The 22,872-nt window shown below is 28.9% G+C and overlaps 1 protein-coding gene across 7 annotated transcripts in view; it reads left to right on the top strand.

Moving 5' to 3' along the window:
* The window catches only part of SLO2 (slowpoke 2), a 744,153-nt gene that overhangs the window by 667,155 nt on the left and 54,126 nt on the right, over nt 1-22,872 (top strand). For all 7 annotated transcript variants that reach the window (XM_075310162.1, XM_075310161.1, XM_075310160.1 and 4 more), the window contains 7 exons: nt 7,586-7,948; nt 8,039-8,189; nt 21,365-21,470; nt 21,608-21,823; nt 21,940-22,103; nt 22,212-22,323; nt 22,392-22,577. In XM_075310162.1, coding sequence (XP_075166277.1) covers nt 7,586-7,948; nt 8,039-8,189; nt 21,365-21,470; nt 21,608-21,823; nt 21,940-22,103; nt 22,212-22,323; nt 22,392-22,577 — 1,298 coding nt within the window. The remainder of the gene's footprint in view (nt 1-7,585; nt 7,949-8,038; nt 8,190-21,364; nt 21,471-21,607; nt 21,824-21,939; nt 22,104-22,211; nt 22,324-22,391; nt 22,578-22,872) is intronic.

Here is a 22,872-nt window from a genome sequence, read left to right as displayed (position 1 = left end):
ATTTGTAACGGTTGATTTGGCAACTTTTAGAGATTTTGCCAGCTTTGCGTGCGAGTAGCTCGGATTTTCGCGATGCGCGAGCAAAATTTTGATACGCTGCTCTTTTTTAAATGCAAAATTGAAAGAAATACGTCAAGTTTATATTGACCAAATTTTGACCGTATCACCCTTTAGTAAAATAAGTATGCTGCATAATAATAAGGGAGAAAAAAAATTCACAATAAGAATCAACAATATCAACAATCATAATCAACATAAAATATATGAAATAAAAAGTGATGATGACCTGTACTTATCATGTCATTCATTTTTCTCATTTTTATTTGCTTTACAAAACATTTAACAATTTTGTTTGCATTTCCGTTGCATTTCTCTTGCATGCTTTTCCGGTTTCCGTTATGTGTTTGCTCACCGTTGTTTCCGTTACTGCAGTTGATTCCTTTCTTCGTAAAAGTGGGTAATTGTAGCAACTCACTCTACTTTTTATTATTAATTCAAATCAACTTCCTCCTTTTTAATCATGTTTATACATAAGCTTTTGATTTAGCAATTCATTTTTCTTTGTTTCCACTTAGCTTTTTTGTGTTTCTAGATTTTTTAACTGTTTTCTATTGCGTGTTTCAAAGAAACTAACAAAAAAAGCAATTCATGTTTTCCTTCTTGAAATATGGAAGGAAGGATGGACTGAAGGAAGTGTCACAAAAACAACCCATGCTATTAAGAATGGCTTTGTATTTCTGTTTGTGAATGTCTAGATGTGTAGATGTAGAAATATAGCAAATGGTGTTGTAAGATTGCATTTGGCTTACGTTCTGCACTGGAATTAATTAACAGCAATTTTCTTTGTTTCTCTCTCTCTCGTCATGTTCATATCCTGGGTTAACATTCCTTGTACTAAAACTATTAGACAACTTTTTTCTAATGCTTACTAAGAACAAAATTTTCTTGTGCATACTTTATCACTTAAATTTTGGATATTTTAAATTTTTTCCATTTTCTTTGCCGGTTCCTAGAAAATTTTAATTTGTATTCTTTTTTAAAGAAATGTCTTGCTTAGTTTTGAAATTATATAAAGAAAGATACAATGTTCAAAAATGACAAAATTTTTAACTTAATGGAAATATATGGAGCAATAAGCATTATTTTGACAAATACTTAAAACTTTTATATTTTCCATAAGTTTAGGTTAATATAACTTAAAGAATTTAAATTTTTTAAATTTATTTCATTCGCTCTTTTTTATCAAAAAAAAAAAAAAAAAAAAACAACCAAAACTACATTTTCCTTTCAATTTCAAGTAAATGGGTTGAAATCATTTTTTTTAATTTAAAATAAAAATAGTCCGAGAAAGAAGAACCGGCATTTAGTCGCGGGATTATTTTTTACCTTCCCTGAAATTAAAACAAGTATATACGGCCGTAAGTTCTGCCAGGCCGAATCTTATGTACCCTCCACCATGGATTACGTAGAAACTTCTAGGAAAGATTGTCATCCACAATCGAAATACTTGGATTGTGGTATCTTAAAACTTCTTAACATCGTTTCCTAAATTGTGAGTTAGTCCATACGTGATATATATTAGACAAAAAAGTTATGTATAGTTAAGTCTACAAATAATTACGAATCAATATGGACTTTTTGCACGGTACGTAGTGAGCTAGAATTGAAATATGGGGGTCGCTTATATGGGGGCTATATACAATTATGAACTTGATATGGACTAATTTTTGTGTGATTGGAAATCGATTTATCTGAGGGATATATATAACTATAGACCGATATGGACCTAGTTATACATGGTTGTTAACGACCATATACCAAGAGGCTCCAAAACCAAATCTCGGGATCGGTTTATATGGGGCTATATATGATTATGGACTGATATGGACCACTTTTGGCATGGTTGTTAAATATCATATACCACGTACCAAATTTCAACCAGATCGGAATTTTGCTTCTCCAAAAGGCACCGGAGGTCAAATCTGGGGATCGGTTTATATGGGAGCTATATATAATTATGGGCTGATAGGAACCAATTCCTGCATGGTTTTGGATACCATATACTAACATCACGTACTAAATTTCAACCGAATGGGAAGAATTTTGCTCTTCCAAGGGGCTCTGGAGGTCAAATCTGGGGATCGGTTTATTAGGGGCCTATATATAATTATGGACCGATTTCGACCAATTTCTGCATGGGAGTTTAAGGCCATATATTAACACCACGTACCAAATTTCAACTGAATCAGATGAATTTTGGTCTTCCAAGAGGCTCCGGAGGCCAAATCAGGTGATCGGTTTATATGGGGGCTATATATAATTATAAACCGATGTGGACCAATTTTTGGCATGGTTGTTAGAGACCATATGTTAACACCATGTACCAAATTTCAGCCGGATCGGATGAAATTTGCTTCTCTTAGAGGCCTCGCAAGCCAAATCGGGGGATCGGTTTATATGGGGGCTATATATAATTATGGATCGATGTGGACCAATTTTTGCATGGTTATTAGAGACCATATACTAACACCATGTACCAAATTTCAGCCGGATCGGATGAAATTTTCTTCTCTTAGAAGCCTCGCAAGCCAAATCGGGGGATCGGTTTATATGGGGGCTATATATAATTATGGACCGATGTGGACCAATTTTTGCATGGTTGTTAGACACCATATACTAACACCACGTACAAAATTTCAGCCGGATCAAATGAAATTTGCTTCTCTTAGAGGCCTCGAAAGCCAAATTTGGGGTCCGTTTATATGGGCGCTATACGTAAAAGTGCAATATCATCCGACCTACATCAATAACAACTACTTGTGCCAAGTTTCAAGTCAATAGCTTGTTGCGTTCGGAAGTTAGCGTGATTTCAACAGACGGACGGACGGACGGACATGCTCAGATCGACTCGGAATTTCACCACGACCCAGAATATATTTACTTTATGGGGTCTTAGAGCAATATTTCGATGTGTTACAAACGGAATGACAAAGTTAATATACCCCCCATCCTATGGTGGAGGGTATAAAAAAAAATTGCATGTTAGCCAGTGTCCATATACTAACACAAAATATAAAATTTCAACTAAATCGAATGAAATTTGCTCCTCCAAGAAGCTCCAAAACGGAATCTGGGGATCAGTTTATATTGGGGGCTATATATAATTATGGACCGATATGGGCCAATTTTTGCGTGGCTGTTAGAGACCACATACTAACACCACGTACCAAATTTCAACCGGATCAGATGAATTCTGCTTCTCCAATAGGCTCAAGAGGTCACATCTGGCCATCGGTTAATATGGGAGATATATGTAATTATTGACCTACACAGTCTCACACAAGTTTACATACGATTAAAGAATTTGTATTTTATTGAAATAATAAAATATTATAAACTATGCATATACATGCTTTAATTTTTGTACAATAATTTGAAAACATAGTATTTGTTAATTTTTAACAATATTTTTTTAGTGTGGTTTATAAAAAACAATAAGAAAGATGTTTTGTTAGTAGGTTAAAAACTCAGGGGTATGTAAACTTGTGTAAGACTGTGTATATATATGGACCAATTTTTGCATGATTGTTAGAGACTATATACTTACACTACGTACCAAATTTCAATCGGATTGGATGAAATCTGCTCCTCCAAGAAGCTCCGGAGATCAAATCTGGGGATCGGTTTATATGGGGCCTATATATAATTATGGACCTACATAGGCCAATGTGCATACATGGTTGTTGGAGACTATATGCTTAAACCTCGTACTAAATTTTAAACGGATTGAATGAATTTTGCTCCTCCAATAGGCGCAGGAAATCAAATCTGAAGATTGGTTTGTGTGGGGGCTACATATAATTAGGGACCGATATGGGCCAATTTTTACGTGGTTGTTAGAAACCACATAGTAATACCACGTACCAAATTTCAAACGGATCGAATGAAAGTTGCTTCTCTAAGAGGCTACGCAAACCAAATCTGGGGTTCCGTCCGTCTGTTGAAATCACGCTAACTTCCGAACGAAACAAGTTATCGACTTGAAACTTGACACGAGTAGTTGCTATTGATGTAAGTCGGATGGTATTGAAAATGGGCCATATCGGGCCACTTTTACGTATAGCCCCCATATAAACCGGCGCTCAGATTTGGCTTGCGGAGCCTCTTGGAGGAGCAAAATTCATCCGATCTGGTTGAAATTTGGTGCATGGTGTAAGTATATGGCCACTAACAACTGTCCAAAAATTGGTCCACATCGGCTCATAATTATACATAGCCCATATATGAACCGATCCCGAGATTTGACCTCCAGAACCTAATGGAGGAGCAAAATTCATCCGATCCGGTTGAAATTTGCTACATGGTGTTATTATATGGTGTCTAACAACCATGCCAAAATTGGTCCATATCGGTCTATAGTTATATATAGACGATCCCCAATCACACAAAAATTGGTCCATATCGGTTCATAGTCATGGTTGCCACTCGAGCCAAAAATAATCTACCAAAATTTTATTTCTATAGAAAATTTTGTCAAAATTTTTGTTCTATAGAAAATTTTGTTAAAATTTTATTTCTATAGAAAATTTTGTCAAAATTTTATTTCTATAGAAAATTTTGTCAAAATTTTATTTCTATAGCAAATGTTGTCAAACTTTTATTTCTATAAAAAATTTTGTCAAAATTTTATTTCGTTTTGTTTTGTTATTGTTGGTTTTGTTCTTTAAGCATTGTTGTTGTTTTTTATTGCAGCTTAAAACCATACATTGACTAAACTACAAGTGTAGCTTAACCAACAGAGGAAAAGAATGTTTGTCAAATTTATTTGGGCAAAGCCCTATAGACTGCAAGATGGTTGGATGGACGCACGTTTCGGAATTACCACATTCCTCATCAGCATCCTCTACTTGCAGCCGGCTATCAATGTAAAAACTTTTTTCGGAGGGTTCAAGTGTGGTTTTTGTTGGGTTCAAAAAACTGCCTGAATTTATTCTGATAATTGGTTGATAGTTTTGCGGCAAGTAGAGGATGCTGATGAGGAATGTGGTAATTCCGAAACGTGCGTCCATCCAACCATCTTGCAGTCTATAGGGCTTTGCCCAAATAAATTTGACAAACATTCTTTTCCTCTGTTGGGTAAGCTACACTTGTAGTTTAGTCAATGTATGGTTTTAAACTGCAATAAAAAACAACAACAAAATTTTATTTCTATAGAAAATTTTGTCAAAATTTTATTTATATAGAAAATTTTGTCAAAATTTTTGTACTATAGAAAATTTTGTCAAAATTTTATTTTTATAAAAAATTTTGTCAAAATTTTATTTTTATAAAAAATTTTGTCAAAATATTATTTCTATAGAAAATTTTTCAAAATTTTATTTCTATAGAAAATTTTGTCAAAATTTTTTTTCTAAAGAAAATTTTTTCAAAATTTTATTTCTATAAACAATTTTGTCAAAATTTTATTTCTATAGAAAATTTTGTCAAAATTTTATTTCTATAGAAAATTTTGTCAGAATTTTATTTCTATAGAAAATTTTTGTCAAAATTTTATTTCTATAGAAAAATTTTGTCAAAATTTTATTTCTATAGAAAAATTTTTCAAAATTTCATTTCTATAAAAAATTTTTTCAAAATTTTATTTCTATCGAAAATTTTGTCAAAATTTTATTTCTATAGAAAATTTTGTCAAAATTTTTGTTCTATAGAAAATTTTGTCAACATTTTTTTTTTCTATAGAAAATTTTGTCAAAATTTTATTTCTATAGAAAATTTTGTCAAAATTTTATTTCTATAGAAAATTTTGTCAAAATTTTATTTCTATAGAAAAATTTGTCAAAATTTTATTTCTATAGATAATTTTGTCAAAATTTTATTTCTATAGAAAATTTTGTCAAAATTTTATTTCTATAGAAAATTTTGTCAAAATTTTATTTCTATAGAAAATTTTGTCAAAATTTTATTTCTATAGAAAATTTTGTCAAAGTTTTATTTCTATAGAAAATGTTGTTAAAATTTTATTTTCTATAGAAAATTTTGTCAAACATAATTATGTACATATTAAGTCGGCCTTTTTTAGTTTAATATATGCCACGTATGGTCTACCTTGCAATTTAGAAGACGGTGTTAGGAAGTTTTAAGATACCTTGCCATCGGCAAGTGTTACCGCAACCCAAGTAATTCGATTGTGGATGACAGTCTTCAGTAGAAGTTTCTACGCAATCCATGGTGGGAGGTACATAGGCTTCGGCCTGGCCGAACTTACGGCTGTATATATTTGTTATATGTTACAAACGGAATGACAAAGTTAATATACCCCACATCCTATGGTGGAGGGTATAAAAAACATAAAAATGTCAGTCAAATAGCAAGGGTTTGAATTGTTACCTATTTCTGCGGTATTTCTTAGTCTTTACCTGACTCTTTAAAACGACGCAAATCGAAAAGTTCATCACATTGGCCAATTTGATATTCATCTGTGGGCAAAATGAAGAGCGGATAGTGGTTTTCTGTTTTATCGACAAATATTAACAAAAATTTTCCAATTAAAATTTCAAATTTTCACATACAAATTTAATTTAATTATTTAATAAAAACAAAAATAAAATACAAAATTAATTATATCAAAATAATTTTTTTAACATTTCATATTTATACATTTATTGATTAAAAATTATTTAAAATTTATTGATGATGAAAAGAAGCTTATTTTCTGGGCGGAGACCAAACACCTCCCACATTTAAAGGGAATAAAAATTATCAATGAATTAATTAATTTATTTAATTTAATTGAAAAACCCGGACAACCAGATCTATATCTTATAAGTGGCTGTGCTAATTTCAAGTTGTGAATTTTCTTTACTACTTTTTTTTTTTGTTAATGAATTGACTATCTTTATTGTCAATACAAAATTTTGTCTTATCAAATTTTCTCCTATATCAAAAAGAATATATTTTTTTTAAATTAAATGTTTATAAAATCAATTTAAAATTTTCCCCTTTTTTTCTTAACCTCCCCCATTAAAAAAAAAACTAAATCACCAAAAACACTCGGAAACACAAACAAAAATCTCCCCCCTTACAAACACCCCCTAACTACTTAAATAATTGAATTACAGTGAAACCTCTCAAACTTGGACACTCTGAAAACCGGACACCTTCCAAATGTGGACTGTTGTCCCCAGACAACTTTTACTATATTAACTCATAACTGTACAACTCCCAAATTTAGGCTATCGCGGATGTCCAACCTTTCAGAGGTTTCACTGTATATGCTTTGGCTGTTCACATTAAAAATTCAATTTCGATTTTCTTGTTCTTTTGTATAGAGATATGAAATGATAAACTAATTGAATTTTCTCTTTGCAAATTGCATGATTTTGTTGGCATTTTCCATTTTGGATTGGCTCTTCTCAATCAAACTTTGTCTAGGATTTTATTCTATTCTTGTAGAATTGAATTTGATTTTATTTTTGGCAAAAACAAAAAAAAAAACAAAAAAAAAATAATTTAAATAAATGTATTTTGTTATCTACCCTTCTGTATCTGGTTTTCATTTTGTTTTTGTGTCTTGAACTTTTTCTAGCATCGGATAATCCTACGTCTGTGATAATCTCAGATTCCAAACAGAATCTTAAAGATACTGCGGTAACATCGACAAATGCAACGCAAACACCTGCAGCAACGACTACAACCACTGTCACAACCACCATACCTCTGGGTCTAGGAGTCGGTAGCGGCATGGGCGGTGGGGTAGGTGGTCCTAGTTCTTTACATGGTAGCTTAGGTAATACTCTGGGTATCGGAGGAGGCGGCGGAGGAGGCGGAAGTAGCGGTTGTGGCGGTGGCCTTACAATAGGCACAAGCTCATTAAGCACTGGTAATCATTTGGATGTCCCACAATCTGGTAATCCAAATTTACTAAGTCCAGATATTTTAAATCGAAGAGGTAAATGACAGCCAGAGAGAGAGAGAGAAATTTAAAAATCAAGAAACTAAAGCAATTTCCGTTTTTTGTTTTTCCTCACGCATTTTGCAGGCAGTCGAAGACCTTCAATACTCCCAGTGCCTGATATGTTCACCTCCTCCTCGTTTAGTATATCTGGTAATGATGATGGCGATGAAGGCGACGAAAGTGATGATGAAATCGATGATGATGTCCCATGGCGTTCACCATCGGAAAAAATAGCGTAAGTCAGCATTTTATGAAATTCCACCAAATTTCTTTGTATTGTAAATTTTCTGTTTGTATATATTACCCACTCACACACTCCCACATCCATACAATCGTATTATCGTGCATATAAAACCACCATAAACACCACTTGTATTTTTGGTCTTGATTAATGTAACCCTTGTCCATTACCACTACCACCCCGATCACTACTACAGAATTTATATTTTGTGCCAAGTATAACTCCATTCCAATGTAATAACACCCTAAGCTTCCTAATGATGTTGAAATGAAAAAAAAAACAGAGAAATCCATTTGAAATCCCATTTTCCCAATTGAGATTAACACCAAAAATTGTCAAAGCTCTTTAAGCTCTACGTTGTAACATTTTTCTTTCTGGGAAGCACATAAAAAAAAAAAACAAAAACAAAATGAACATTCAAATTCACAAAATTCATAGAATTCATACAAACACAAGAAAACACAACTAATATACAAGTAAATCATCCCATATACACAGGAATCTTACATCGATTTTATTCCTTGAAACCAAGGCCATCCATTAAACATCCATTTGTATGCAGTCATTGTTGGAAGACAAACCACCGAGACCAGCCAGCAGTTAACTCTCAATTAATTTTATATTGATTGATTAACGATATTTTGCCATGATAAATCATTTTTAAAGTTTGCCCTTAAATTATGTATTTAAAAGAAATTAGTCATAATGAGGTCGATTGCAAAATGGTTCAACATATTCTAAAACTTTTAAGATTAGCAAAAGCCCTCTATAGAAAATTTTGTCACAATTTTATTACTATAGCAAATTTTGTCAACATTTTATTTCTATAGAAAATTTTGTCAAAATTTTATTTCTATAGAAAATTTTGTCAAAATTTTACTTCTATGGAAATTTTTGTCAAAATTTTATTTTTTATAGAAAATTATATCAAAATTTTAGTTCAATGGAAAATTTTTGCAAAATATTATTTCTATAGAAAATTTTGTCAAAAATGTTATTATAAAAATATTTTGTCAAAATCTTATTACTATGCAAATTTTGACAACATTTTATTTCTATTGAAAATTTTGTCAAAATTTTATTTCTATAGAAAATTTTCTCAACATTTTATTTCTATAGAAAATTTTGTTAAATTTTTTTCTATAGACAATTTTGTCAAAATTTTTTTTCTATAAAAAATGCTGTCAACATTTTATTTATATAGCAAATTTTGTTAAAATTTTATTTCTATAGAAACTTTTGTCAACATTCTATTTCTATATAAAATTTTCTCAACATTTTATTTCTATAGAAAATTTTGTCAAAATTTTACTTCTATACAAAATTTTCTCAACATTTTGTTTCTATAGAAAATTTTCTCAACATTTTATTTCTATAGAAAATTTTGACAAAATTTTTTTCTATAGAAAATTTTTCAAAATTTTATTTTTATTTTTCTTTTTGATTCTTAATAGAAAATTTTCTGAAAAATTTTCTATAGAAATAAAATATACATATTTTGACAAATTTGTCAAAATTTTATTTCTATAGAAAAATTTCTCAAAATTTTATTTTTATAGAAAATTTTGTTAATTTTTTTTTCTATACAAAATTTTGTTAATTTTTTTTTCGTAGAAAATTTTGTCAAAATTTTATTTCTATAGAAAAATTTCTAAACATTTTATTTCTATAGAAAATTTTGTCAACATTTGATTTCTATAAAAAATTTTCTAAAAAATGTATCTCTGTAGAAAATTTTCCCAAAATTTTATTTCTATAGAAAATTTTCTCAAAATTTTATTTCTATAGAAAAATTTCTCAACATTTCATTTGCATAGAAAATTTATTTCTATAGAAAGTTTTCTCAAAATTTTATTCTATTTCTATAGAATTATTATTTCTATAGAAAATTTTCTCAAAATTTTATTTCTGTAAATAATTTTCTCAAAACTTTATTTTTATAGAAAATTTTGTCAAAATTTTCTTTTTTATAGAAAATTTTGTCAAAAGTTTACTTCTATGGAAAATTTTGTCAAAATTTTATTTCTATAGAAAATCTCTTCAAAATTTAATTTTTACAGAAAATTTTTCCAAATGTTATTTCTATAGAAAATTTTGTCGAAATTTTATTTTTTATAGAAAATTTTGTCCAAATTTTTTTTCTATAGAAAATTTTGTCAAAATTTTATTTCTATAGAAAATTTTGTCAAAATTTTAGTTCAATGGAAAATTTTGGCAAAATTTTATTTCTATAGAAAATATGGCGAAAATTCTTTTATAAAAAAATTTTGTCAAAATTTTATTACTATAGCAAATTTTGTCAACATTTTATTTCTATAGAAAATTTTGTCAAATTTGTTTCTATAGAAAATTTTGTTAATTTTTTTTCTATGGAAAATTTTGTCAAAATTTTATTCCTATCCAAAATTTGGCAAAATTTTTTTTATATAGCAAATTTTGTCAAAGTTTTATTTCTATAAACAATTTTGTCAAAATTTTATTTATATAGCAAATTTTGTCAAAATTTTATTTCTATAGAATATTTTGTCAAAATTGTATTTCTATAGAAAATTTTGCCAATATTTTATTTCTATAGAAAATTTTATCAAAAATTTGTTTCTATAGAAAATGTTGTCAAAATTTTATTTCTATAGAAAATTTTGACAAATTTTTATTTCTATAGAAAATTTTCTCAACATTTTATTTCTACAGAAAATTTTGTCAAAATTTTATTTCTATAGAAAATTTTGTCTAAATTTTATTTCTATAGACAATTTTGTGAAAATTTTATTTCTATAGAAAATTTTGTGAAAATTTTATTTCTATAGAAAATGTTGTCAAAATTTTATTTCTATAGACAATTTTGTCAAAATTTTATTTTTTACAGAAAATTTTGTCAAAATTTTATTTATATAGAAATTTTTTGTCAAGTTTTTATGTCTGTAAAAAATTTTGTCAAAATTTTATTTCTATAGAAAATTTTGTCAAATTTTATATCTATAAAAAATTTTATCAAAATTGTATTTCTATTGAAATTTTTGTAAAAATTTTATGTCTATAGAAAATTTTGTCAAATTTTATTTCTATAAAAAATTTTATCAAAATTTTATTTCTATAGAAAATTTTGTGAAAATTTTATTTCTATAGAAAATTTTGTCAAAATTTTATTTCTATAGAAGATGTTGTCATTGGGTTCTCTTGTTCTGCGAGTTCACACAAAAGCTGCATTATCAATAAGGTTCCATTGACCGACTCATAGGTCTATTGAATTGTTTCTTTAATTTTCTCTCAAATGATATCAGTCAATGTAGTTAGTAACTATTTTCGCAGGTTTCGCAAAGATGAACAGTCTGTCAAATGTCACTCTAAGGCTAGGCAAATATTTGACCAAAATGAGTGTCAAACATTTTTCCAGAACCATTTTCCAAATATCTTGATACGGTTTTTGGAAAACAATCCTACCATGAAGTTATATATACAATATGAGCTAAATATGTTTTCTGGTTTGGCTGTGGCGACGGATTCTTTTTTGATTTCTGTCAAATATTTGCCCAGTGTGACCATAGCATAAGAACTTTGGGGTTCTTACTTGTGGAATTGCTTCTCTGGTTCACCTCTTTTGTCTGCGATGTGAAAATAGTTGCCATCGATTTCGGGCCAGAAAATTTCAGATTACCACTGACAAAGAAATCCCTTAAAAAGTCCTGAGAGGTAGTCATTAAGCATCACCTCAAGATCAAGATCCTTGGCGTATCTACTTGATGTTATTACACCCAGAGAAGCAATATGATCATGTTTCAAGAGCATAATACTTTTTCGAGGAAACATGAAAGATTTTTGTTTCAAAACTATCGTTTTCTCTGAGAAAATAGCATAGTTGTATGGAACAGTCTTCCACATAGATGAAGGAGGATTTCCTGTCACGTAAAAGTGTAAAAAAGAGAAGGGTGAACAGTACACCGCCTTGAGGTACGCCCACTTTGTTCCTCTTAGACGAAGGTTTTTTTTTCAAAATTCCACATAGGACTGTCTACCACCCATATAGTTTGCTAATCATTTCTTATATTCAGGAAGATATTTCCCAAATAAAAAAATAAAGAAAAGGATTTTCCAAATCCATTGAGAATTTTAAATATTTGAGAAAAATGCAAAAATATTAAATTTTCAATTTTGAAATTGCAAAACAACTACAAATCCGAGAATTTTATTTTCTTTTTTAACACAACTTTATATGTGGGCATAACATATCGATATATCGATGAAAAGTCAAAATCTCTGACTCATTTTGCCACAATTCTCCTGGTCAGATCTTTAGAAAGAGTGTTAATTGTCTCCGTGAAGGAGACGAGTAAGATACAAGGTGCCTTTGGCAATAGTGCTTTGAGTCGCCCCTGTGCCGATTTAGCGATGTCCGTTTGTCCGTCCGTCTGTCTGTCCATCCATCAACCAAACGACTTGAAATATGGCACAAGTCCATTTTTCATATTCAGACCTATCACTCATATATATGTCTCACAGTCTAGAAATTGTCTCCGATTTACTTAAAATTTTGCACCAATTAAAGAATTAATGTTATCGTTAAGTGTGCCAAATTTAGTTCAAACGGTTCGTTTCCGGACTTCTTCAATTCCCGGAAAAGCGGGATTTTTTTGTAAAAAATTCAAGCAAATCGTTTAATTTTGTAATAAATCTTAAAAAAGCAGTTCAAATGGACGATGCACTGCTCTCTAGATGACACTCTTCTTGTTCTCAAAAACATTCCCAGTTTTAATTCTACAGAAAGCAAGGGAGGCAAAGGAAAATTTCCAAAAATTAAATTGAATTTTGCAATCACCCCCATCTATGACTATTTTTACCATAAGCAGGAATGTGTTGGATTTTATGAAATTAAGGGAAATATTTAATAAATCATATATTTAAAAGCAATCTAAGGAGAACTAAGTAACACCATGAATTCACACAAATTTTTATTGATTTTTATTTTTAAGTTAAATTCTTCATTCTCTTTGTGTTGTATTAAGACCTCAATGAAAACCTCAACATCCTTCCTTTATCTCTCTCTTCTTTCTCTCTTAATGTTTATAATCATTTTCATAAAATAAAAATTTGTAAAAAAAATTTAAAAAAAACACAAAACTCCACTGCTCCTTCATAATCCTTCTACTCCACGAAATGAAACGAAACGTAACGAAATTAAAAAAAAAAAAAAAAAAAAAACTAAAACAAAAACAACGTAAATAATTACAAAACAAAAAACTTATCAACTTGAAAACAAACAAATCGCCTCAAAATGTAAAAAAACGAAAAAAAATTAAATGCAGTTGCTTGGGTGGTCATTTCCCACAATCACGTACCTATTCACTTATAATGAGCTCATCGGAAGATTCAAACTTACGTGGCTGCTGCTGTAATGGTGGCAGCAGTGGCGACGGCAGTAATCACAATGTCACCCAGACTGGTGGCTGGCAACAGCATTCTGCATTAGGTCGTCATTATCAGAAAATGAAAAAGAGTTACAGTTGCGACAGTGACTGTGCCCGAAGTCGTATCACTCGCATGCGCCAACATCTGCAGAATCAGCAACAGGCTTTTCAAGACACTTGCTGCTGTTCATCTTGCTGTTGCTCAACAACAACCATTGCTCCCGCATCAACAGCTACCACGGCAACATTCACCACCACAAATACGCAACCAACCGCTGCTGCGGCTATTGCTGCTGCCACCTCCAGTAGTTCAGGTTCAGTCAAAGTGACACGTCCCATATGGGCGGCCGATTATTTACGGTAAGTCATCGAACACTTTTACGTAAATCGAATAACATACACACCCTCTCTCTCTCTCACACACACACACACACCCACAACTTACGTTTGTAATATCACGAATGTTTGTGGTTATGCTTATGGTGAGTATCCCTCACCAAATGCCCACTTTGAGAAAATTCCACCACACATACGCCAAAAGTGTCAATGCGGAAAAGGGTTCAAATGCCGATTTTCAGTTCTTTTGTACTTGACCGACAAAAGCTGGTCGACAGGTATGCATGTCTGTCAATCAATACGATTGCCATACTATTCTCATACCCTTTGTACTGACAATCAAATCAAACTCTATCTTCTCGGCAATGACTACTCATTGTGCTTTTGTATAAGTGTATGTGTGTGTGTGTGTGAGTGTGTGGGTACGTGTGTATGTTCCGGTTCAAATGGTTGGTATGCTTCATACTTGTCTACAGTGTTTACGTAAAAGTTGTTTCGATTGTCGATTGTGTTTTGCTTCAGTTCATTTGGGCGCTCTTTAATGGTCGCCAAAGTACACATGATTATAGTCATATACTCCCTGTCATCCACTTATATACCATATTCACTCATACACACACACACACAAACAATCGTCACACATATTTCATATTACTAAACATATGGGGCTTTACACAATTCGGAATTTTTATAAAGGAATCTTAATTTTGCATTCGAATTTTATTATTTTTTAAGAAACTATGATTAAGGGCATCGATAACAGTTGTACATTAATTAACCCGGCAAAAAAATTGGAAGTTCTTCTAAAGGCACAACTTTAAAAGTTGAGGTGTGCACGTGACACGAAATTGTCGTGACTCACGAACATTTTCGTGATTCGTGCGTGAGTCGTGAGTCACGCTCATTACAAAAGCGTGAGTGTGCGTGAGCGTGATTAACAAGCCAAAATGTCGTGCGTGAGCGTGAGTCACGAAAATAATGTCTTCGTGAGTGTGCGTGACTAAAGAATTACACTCACGAAAATATTCCTGCTCTCCAACATAAAACGCTTATGAGTTATATTCAATTTTAGTGACACCTAGGGTGTTAAGAGTTTAATAACACTCTCGATTTTAATAATGCTCATGTTTTCAGACACTTCGGTAAGGTAAATTAATCATAAAATTATTCGTGAGTCACGATATTTTTCATGAGTCACGGTATTTTTCGTGAGTCACGACGTTTTCGTGCGTGAGTGTGCGTGAGTACAAATTTTCCTTTCGTGAGTGTGCGTGAGTCCTACAAAAAAATATCGTGCGTGAGTATGATTTTTCAGTCGTGAGTGTGCGTGATCGCGAGTAAACTATTACTCACATGCACACCTCTATTTAAAAGCCCTTGCAAAAATGTCCTCCCAAACAAGTTCTTTATTTTAGCTGCACAGGTAGTTCATTTGAGGCAATTTTTTTATAACTGGCTTTTTTCATATTTTTAATGGAAAATTTTAAATTTTTTGTTTCAAATAGGTTAGAAATATATTAAAGCGTAATACGGTCAAAATTTGGTCAAGGGAAAACGCGTGTAAATCGGTGAAATCGTTTATTTAAAAAATCAAATTAAATTTCTTTTTCAAGTTCAATTAGTATAAAATTCAGGAAAAATATTCAGTTAGGCTTTCGCTTTTCCAAATCCGAATTGCCGGGCCTCACGCTTGACACCTGCCATCAGATTTTGTACAGCCACCTTGTCCACCTTCTTCGCCGTAGAAAGCCAGTTTGCTTTGAACTGCTGCTGATCGTCCTTAGCAGTTTTTTTGGTCTTCTTTAGGTTCCGCTTGACAATAGCCCAGTATTTCTCAATTGGGCGGAGCTCTGGCGTGTTGGGAGGGTTCTTGTCCTTGGGAACCACCTGCACGTTGTTGGCGGCGTACCACTCCATGGCCTTTTTACCGTAATGGCAAGATGGCAAATCCGGCTAAAACAGTACGGAACAACCGTGTTTCTTCAGGAAAGGCAGCAGACGTTTATTCAAACACTCATTCACGTAAATTTCTTGGTTGACAGTCCCGGAAGCTATGAAAATGCTACTTTTCAAGCCACAGGTACAGATGGCTTGCCAAACCAGATATTTCTTTGCGAACTTTGACAGTTTTATGTGCTTGAAAATATCTGCTACCTTTCCCCTTCCTTTTGCCGTATAAAACTCCTGTCCCGGAAGCTGATTGTAGTCGGCTTTGACGTAGGTTTCGTCGTCCATTACCACGCAGTCAAACTTCGTCAGCATCGACGTGTACAGCCTCCGGGATCGCGCTTTGGCCGTCGTATTTTGTTTATCATCGCGATTTGGAGTCACTACCTTCTTGTAAGTCGATAGTCCGGCTCGTTTTTTGGCTCGATGCACGGTTGTAGACGATACACCCAGCTTATACTCGGAGAGAGACGTTAGGGTTTCGCTTGAAACTACCGACAACTCTCTTTGTCGTCTCAGCGGCTTCCGGTTTTCGATTTCCCCCCGATCCAGACTTCCTGGCTGTCGATAAACGTTCCCCAAACACTTTAATTACATTTGTAAGGGTTGATTTGGCAACTTTTAGTGATTTTGCCAAATTTGCGTGCGAGTAGCTCGGATTTTTGCGATGCGCGAGCAAAATTTTGATACGCTGCTTTTCTTGCTTGGACGGCATTTTGACAACTGAAGAGTGAATTCCAAAATCAAAATAGGACCAACATTCTACACACACACACACCTTCAAAATGAGGGTTGTTCAGGTTTTTTAAATGCAAAATTGAAAGAAATACGTCAAGTTTATATTGACCAAATTTTGACCGTATCACCCTTTACGAATAAATAAAATGGTAAAAATGAATTAAAACTCATAAAAATTTTAAAAATTATTTATTTGTCAAAACCTCACACAAAAATTTCTTAGCTTTAATTTTCGAGATTAAATTTTTTCTTAAGAAATCAAGTAATGCCCCATAATCATTGATTCATTCAAACACACCCACACACAAACAAATCAATTTCGACTCGCAACTCTACCACATACAATTGTCAAAAGATCAATTAAATTGAAAATCAAAACTCATTTTCTCGAAGGCATTTCATTCAACTCACAGTGCAAAAGAGAACATCCATCCATATGCCTCATTCATTCTCAATCATTTGCAAATCTACCACCCATTCAACAAATATTAATGACTTAACAGCAAAGTATGGTGGCAATAGTAGCACCACAACACTTTGATACAAAGAGCTTGATATGAGAACAACAAAAAATTAACAATAAAAAATTTAACAATAACAACTACAAAACAAAAAATATCATACGTTTGTTTGTTCGTTCGTTCATTGGTTGGCCCGATCGCTCGCCTTTAAGCTCTTACGCTAGTTCGTTCGTTCGTTCCTTCGTTTTGTTATATCATTCGTTCGTTCTGGTTCGTTCGTTCGTTGATTCATTCCTTTTTGCCTTGTATATGATTTATTTTCCAAGCTATTTCACATTTGTTTTAAGGGTATTGTTTTCAAAGTAAAATCCATTCCCTCCAACACTTTTTCCCTATTGGTTTAATTTTATTTTGATTTTCTTCTTCTACAAACAAAAAAAAAACGAAACTACAACACAACATTTACACAATATTTTACTCGAACGGACATGAAGTACTGCGAAAAAATCGTTGTTGTGCATCCCCTATACCGATACCCCACCCAAAAATCCACACATATCTAGGTATGATTTTATTGGCTTTGCTTTCGAAAGCTTCATGTATCCTCTCCAATACTCTCTTTAGTGCTATCGCTCTCGCGCTCTCTCTCTGTTTATATAGTTGGCTTCATCGTTCTTCATATTTAAGAGATAACAGTTATTGAAAATATGTATTTATATAGTTATTTTTATTGTTGTTTTATATTTCAATTTAAATTTATGTGTATGTTTACAACAGCTTAAAATATTAAAACAAATAATAAAAATAATGCTTTAATGATTTTAAATAAATGTTATAAATAGGGAAAGTATTCTCTCACCGAAATAGAAAATTAAATTAAATTTCTCTAAAATAAATTTAATTTTATTAAAATTAAAATTAAAATAACATTAAAATTTAAATAAAAATTATCAGAAATATTAAATTATTTATTTAAATAATATTAAGAGATCTTAGAAAAATTTAACTGTTGTTGTTGAGTTGTGAATTTGACTTTTCCTAAATTGAGGACTTAAATTCAGTTTGTACAGCATTTTATTAAAAAAAATTAGTCCTTTAATAATTTTAAATAAATGTTGTAAAAAATTTAATTAAATTTCTCTAAACTAAATTTAATATAATTACAATTAAAATATTATTAAAATTAAAATTTAAATAAAAATTATTAGTTTATTTTAGAAATATTATTTTATTTACAAAAATAATAAAAATAATGCTTTAATAATTTTAAATAAATGTTATAAATACCAAAATAAAAAAACTGAATTAAATTTCTCTAAACTAAATTAATATTATTAAAATTTGAATAAAAATGATTACATTATTTTTGAAATATTATTTTATTAAAAAAAAGAATAAAAAAATGCTTTAATAATTTTAAATAAATGTTATAAATAACTAAATTGAAACTTTAATTAATTCTTCCAAACTAAATTTAATATAATTGAAATTTAAATAAAAATTATTAGTTAATTTTAGAAATATTGCATTAGTCATTTAATATAATTAAAATTAAAATATTATTAAAATTTAAATAAAAGTTATTAGATTTTAAAAATATTATATTATTAAAAATACTAAAAATAATGCTTTAATAATTTTAAATAAATGTAAATACCAAAATAGAAAATTTAATTACATTTCTCTAAACTACATTTAATATAATTAAAATTTAAGTTTAAATAAAAAATATTAAATTATTTTATAAATATTATATTAGTTATTTAATATAATTAAAATTAATATATTCTTAATATTTAAATAATAATTATTAGATTATTTGAGAAATATTATTTTTTTTAACAAAAAAATAATAAAAATAATCCTTTAATAATTTTAAATAAATGTTGTAAATACTAAAATGGAAAATTTTAATTAGATTCCTCTAAGCTAAATTTAATATAATTAAAATTAAAATATTATTAAAATTTTAGTAAAAATTATTAGATTATTAAAACTTTTAAATAAATTTTATAAATACCAAAATAACAAATTTAATTAAATTTCTCCAAGCTAAATTTAATATAACTAAAATTAAAATATTGTTAAAATTAAAATTGATTATTTTAGAAATATTATTTTATTTAATAAAAATAATGCTTTAAACAATTTAATTAAATATTGTAAATAGGGAAAGTACTCTCTCACCGAAATAGAAAATTTAATTAAATTTCTTTAAACTAAATTTAATTTAATTAAAATTATGTTATTTTATTTAAAATTTAAATTTAGATAGAAAAATTTTTAGAAATATTAAATTGGCTATTTAAATAAATCTGATCTGTTGTTGTTCTTGAGTTGTGAATTTTACTTTTCCTAAATTGAGGACTTAAATTCAGTTTGTACAGCATTTTATTTAAAAAAATAGTAATAAAAATAATGTCTTAATAATTTTAAATAAATGTTATAAATACCAAAATAGAAAATTTAATTAAATTTCTCTAAACTAAATTTAATATAAATAAATTTCAATAAAAATTATTTGATTATTTTAGAAATATTATATTAGTCATTTAATATAATTAAAATTAAAATATTATTAAACTTTAAATTTAAATAAAAGTTTTTAGTTAATTTTATATTTAAAAAAATAATAAAAATAATGCTTTAATAATTTTAAATAAATTTTATAAATACCAAAATAGAAAATTTAATTAAATTTCTCCAAACTAAATTTAAAATAATTAAAATTAAAATATTTTTAAATTTGAATTTTAAATAATAATCATTAGATTATTTTAGAAATATTAGTCATTTAATATAATTAAAATTTAAATATTATTAAAATTTCAATAAAAATTATTAGGTTATTTTAGAAATATTATTTTATTTACAAAAATAATAAAAATAATGCTTTAATATTTTTAAATAAATGTTATAAATACCAAAATAGAAAATTTAATTAAATTTCCCCAAACTAAATTCAATATAATTGAAGTTAAAATATTATTAAAATTGAAATTTATATAAAAATTATTAGTTTATTTTAGAAATATTACATTAGCAATTTAATTAAAATTAAAATATTATTAAAATTTCAATAAAAATTATTAGATTATTTTAGAAATATTATTTTATTAAAAAAAAATTAAAAATAATGCTTTAATAATTTTAAATAAATGTTATAAATACCAAAATAGAAAATTTAATTAAATTTCTCTAAACTAAATTTAATATAATTAAAATTAAAATATTATTAAAATTGAAATTTAAATAAAAATTATTAGATTATTTTAGAAATATTTAAATTTCTCTAAAATAAATTTAATATAATTAAAATTAAAATATTATTAAAATTTAAGTAAAAATTATTAGATTATTTTCAAAATATTATTTTATTTAAAAAATTAATAAAAATTTTAAATAAATGTTATAAATACCAAAATAACAAATTTAATTAAATTTCTCTAAGCTAAATTTAATATAACTTAAATTAAAATATTATTAAAATTAAAATTGATTATTTTAGAAATATTATTCTATTAAAAGAAAATAATAAAAATAATGCTTTAATAATTTTAAATAAATGTTATAAATACCAAAAAAGAAAATTTAATTAAATTTCTCTGAACTAAATTCAATATTATTAAAATTTAAATATTATTAAAATTTCAATAAAAATTATTAAAAATTATAAACTATTAAATTTAAATTAAAATTATTAGATTATTTTAGCAATATTATAATAGTCATTTAATATAATTAAAATTAAAATATTATTAAAATTAAAATTTAAAGAAAAATTATTAGATTAATTTAGAAATATTATTTTATTAAAAAAAAATAATAAAAATAATGCTTTAATAATTTTAATAAATGTTATAAATACCAAAATAGAAAATTTAAATTTAAATAAAAATTATTAAATTATTTTAAAAATATTATATTAAGAAATTAAGAGTTTTTAGATATATTGAGCTGTTGTTGTTGAGTTGTGAATTTTACTTTTCCTAAATTGAGGACTTAAATTCTGTTTGTATAGCATTTTATTAAACAATATCAGCTTTCATTGTTCTATGGTTTTTAGATTTATTTTTATTATCAGTTTAATATGCGTATCCGTAAAGAGTTGAGTTTCAAAATCATTTCCTGTTGTTAAAAGTATATAAAAAAATATGAAAAAAATCCCTAACAAAATATCTTGCCACGATATTTATGGTGAATTTTACTTTTATATAGTATAAGGTACTCACATACAATTTTATATTGTCTTTCTTTCTTTTCTGTTTTTCTTGATATTTTATAGCATCGTTAAAGGATTTCCGCCAGTATCACCGTTTATAGGTGTAAGTCCTACGCTTTGTTATTTGCTCAAGGAAAAGAAGCCTTTATGTTGTCTGCAGCTAGCACAGGTGGGTAAGAAGAGAAACGGAGACATTTTTTCCTTTCCTTTGTTGTGGGGGATGTTATAAAATATCCCTTTATTTTGTATATTTATCCATATAGTTTTACAAATATGTATCATTTTTTCTATTTTGTCATTCCATAGGTCTGTGAACATTGTAGCTATCGCAATGCCAAAGAATATCAATGGCAAAATAAAACCATCATTTTGGCTGCCGATTATGCCTCGAATGGAATTTATAATTTCATCATACCCCTAAGGGCACATTTCCGTTCGAAAACCTCTTTGAATCCGATCATTTTATTGTTGGAACGTAGACCGGATGTGGCATTTCTGGATGCTCTGTCATATTTTCCTTTGGTAAGACTCGTATACTTCAAATTCCAAAAAGTGTAGTATACTTTTAGGCTTGCGTTTTGTTTTCCTTTCACTCACATCACACAATTTTGCTGATTATCATTTGATTTTGTTTAAAGGTTTATTGGATGTTGGGTTCCATCGATTGTTTAGATGACTTGCTTAGAGCTGGCATTACTCTGGCCGAGAGTGTGGTTGTGGTAAATAAGGAGCTATCAAATTCAGCCGAAGAAGACTCTCTTTCAGATTGTAATACAATTGTGGCCGTTCAGACAATGTTCAAGTAAAACTTTTAAACAAAATTTTCCAATATTTCCCCAAAAAAAATAAATTTTTCTATTATTCTCTTGTTTTTTTTTAATGTTGTTATATATTATCTTCCTTCCCAAAGATTTTTCCCCAGCATAAAAAGCATTACAGAATTGTCACAGAGTTCCAATATGCGTTTCATGCAATTTCGAGCTCATGATAAATATGCCCTGCATTTAAGTAAAATGGAAAAGGTAAATCAAGAATTTCCAACTTTCCTATTATCCTCTTAATGCCATTATTGTTGAAATTGTTTTTGCAGCGTGAAAAGGAACGTGGTTCCCATATATCGTATATGTTTCGTTTACCCTTTGCGGCTGGTGCCGTTTTCAGTGCCTCCATGTTGGATACCCTGCTCTATCAGGCTTTTGTCAAGGATTATGTTATAACATTTGTAAGGCTATTACTGGGCATAGATCAAGCGCCGGGTAGTGGGTTTTTGACATCGGTAAGTAAAATCACATAATCGTCAATCATTCTTTATTATTAATAATTTTAAATTGGACTTAAATCTCGGGGGTTTCAAATTTGGTCACTACCAAACACACATTCTTATTTCAAGACTACATTTCTATAATAATTTGTGAAATATAATGCACCGATCATGTGAATGTTAGATTGGTTGTACAATTAATCTCGTAGCGTTTTGAGTGTCTCTTATTTGGTTTGGTTAATGGATAATACTAGTTTACAAAACACATTTTTTTCGTGTACACTTGATGAAAGGCAACTTGTTTTTATGT

This window comes from Haematobia irritans, chromosome 5 (genome assembly GCF_050003625.1).
Source record: "Haematobia irritans isolate KBUSLIRL chromosome 5, ASM5000362v1, whole genome shotgun sequence".
Lineage (NCBI taxonomy): Eukaryota > Metazoa > Arthropoda > Insecta > Diptera > Muscidae > Haematobia > Haematobia irritans.
The sequence above is the reverse complement of the archived record's forward strand: the minus strand, read 5'-3'. Positions and strand labels throughout refer to the sequence as shown.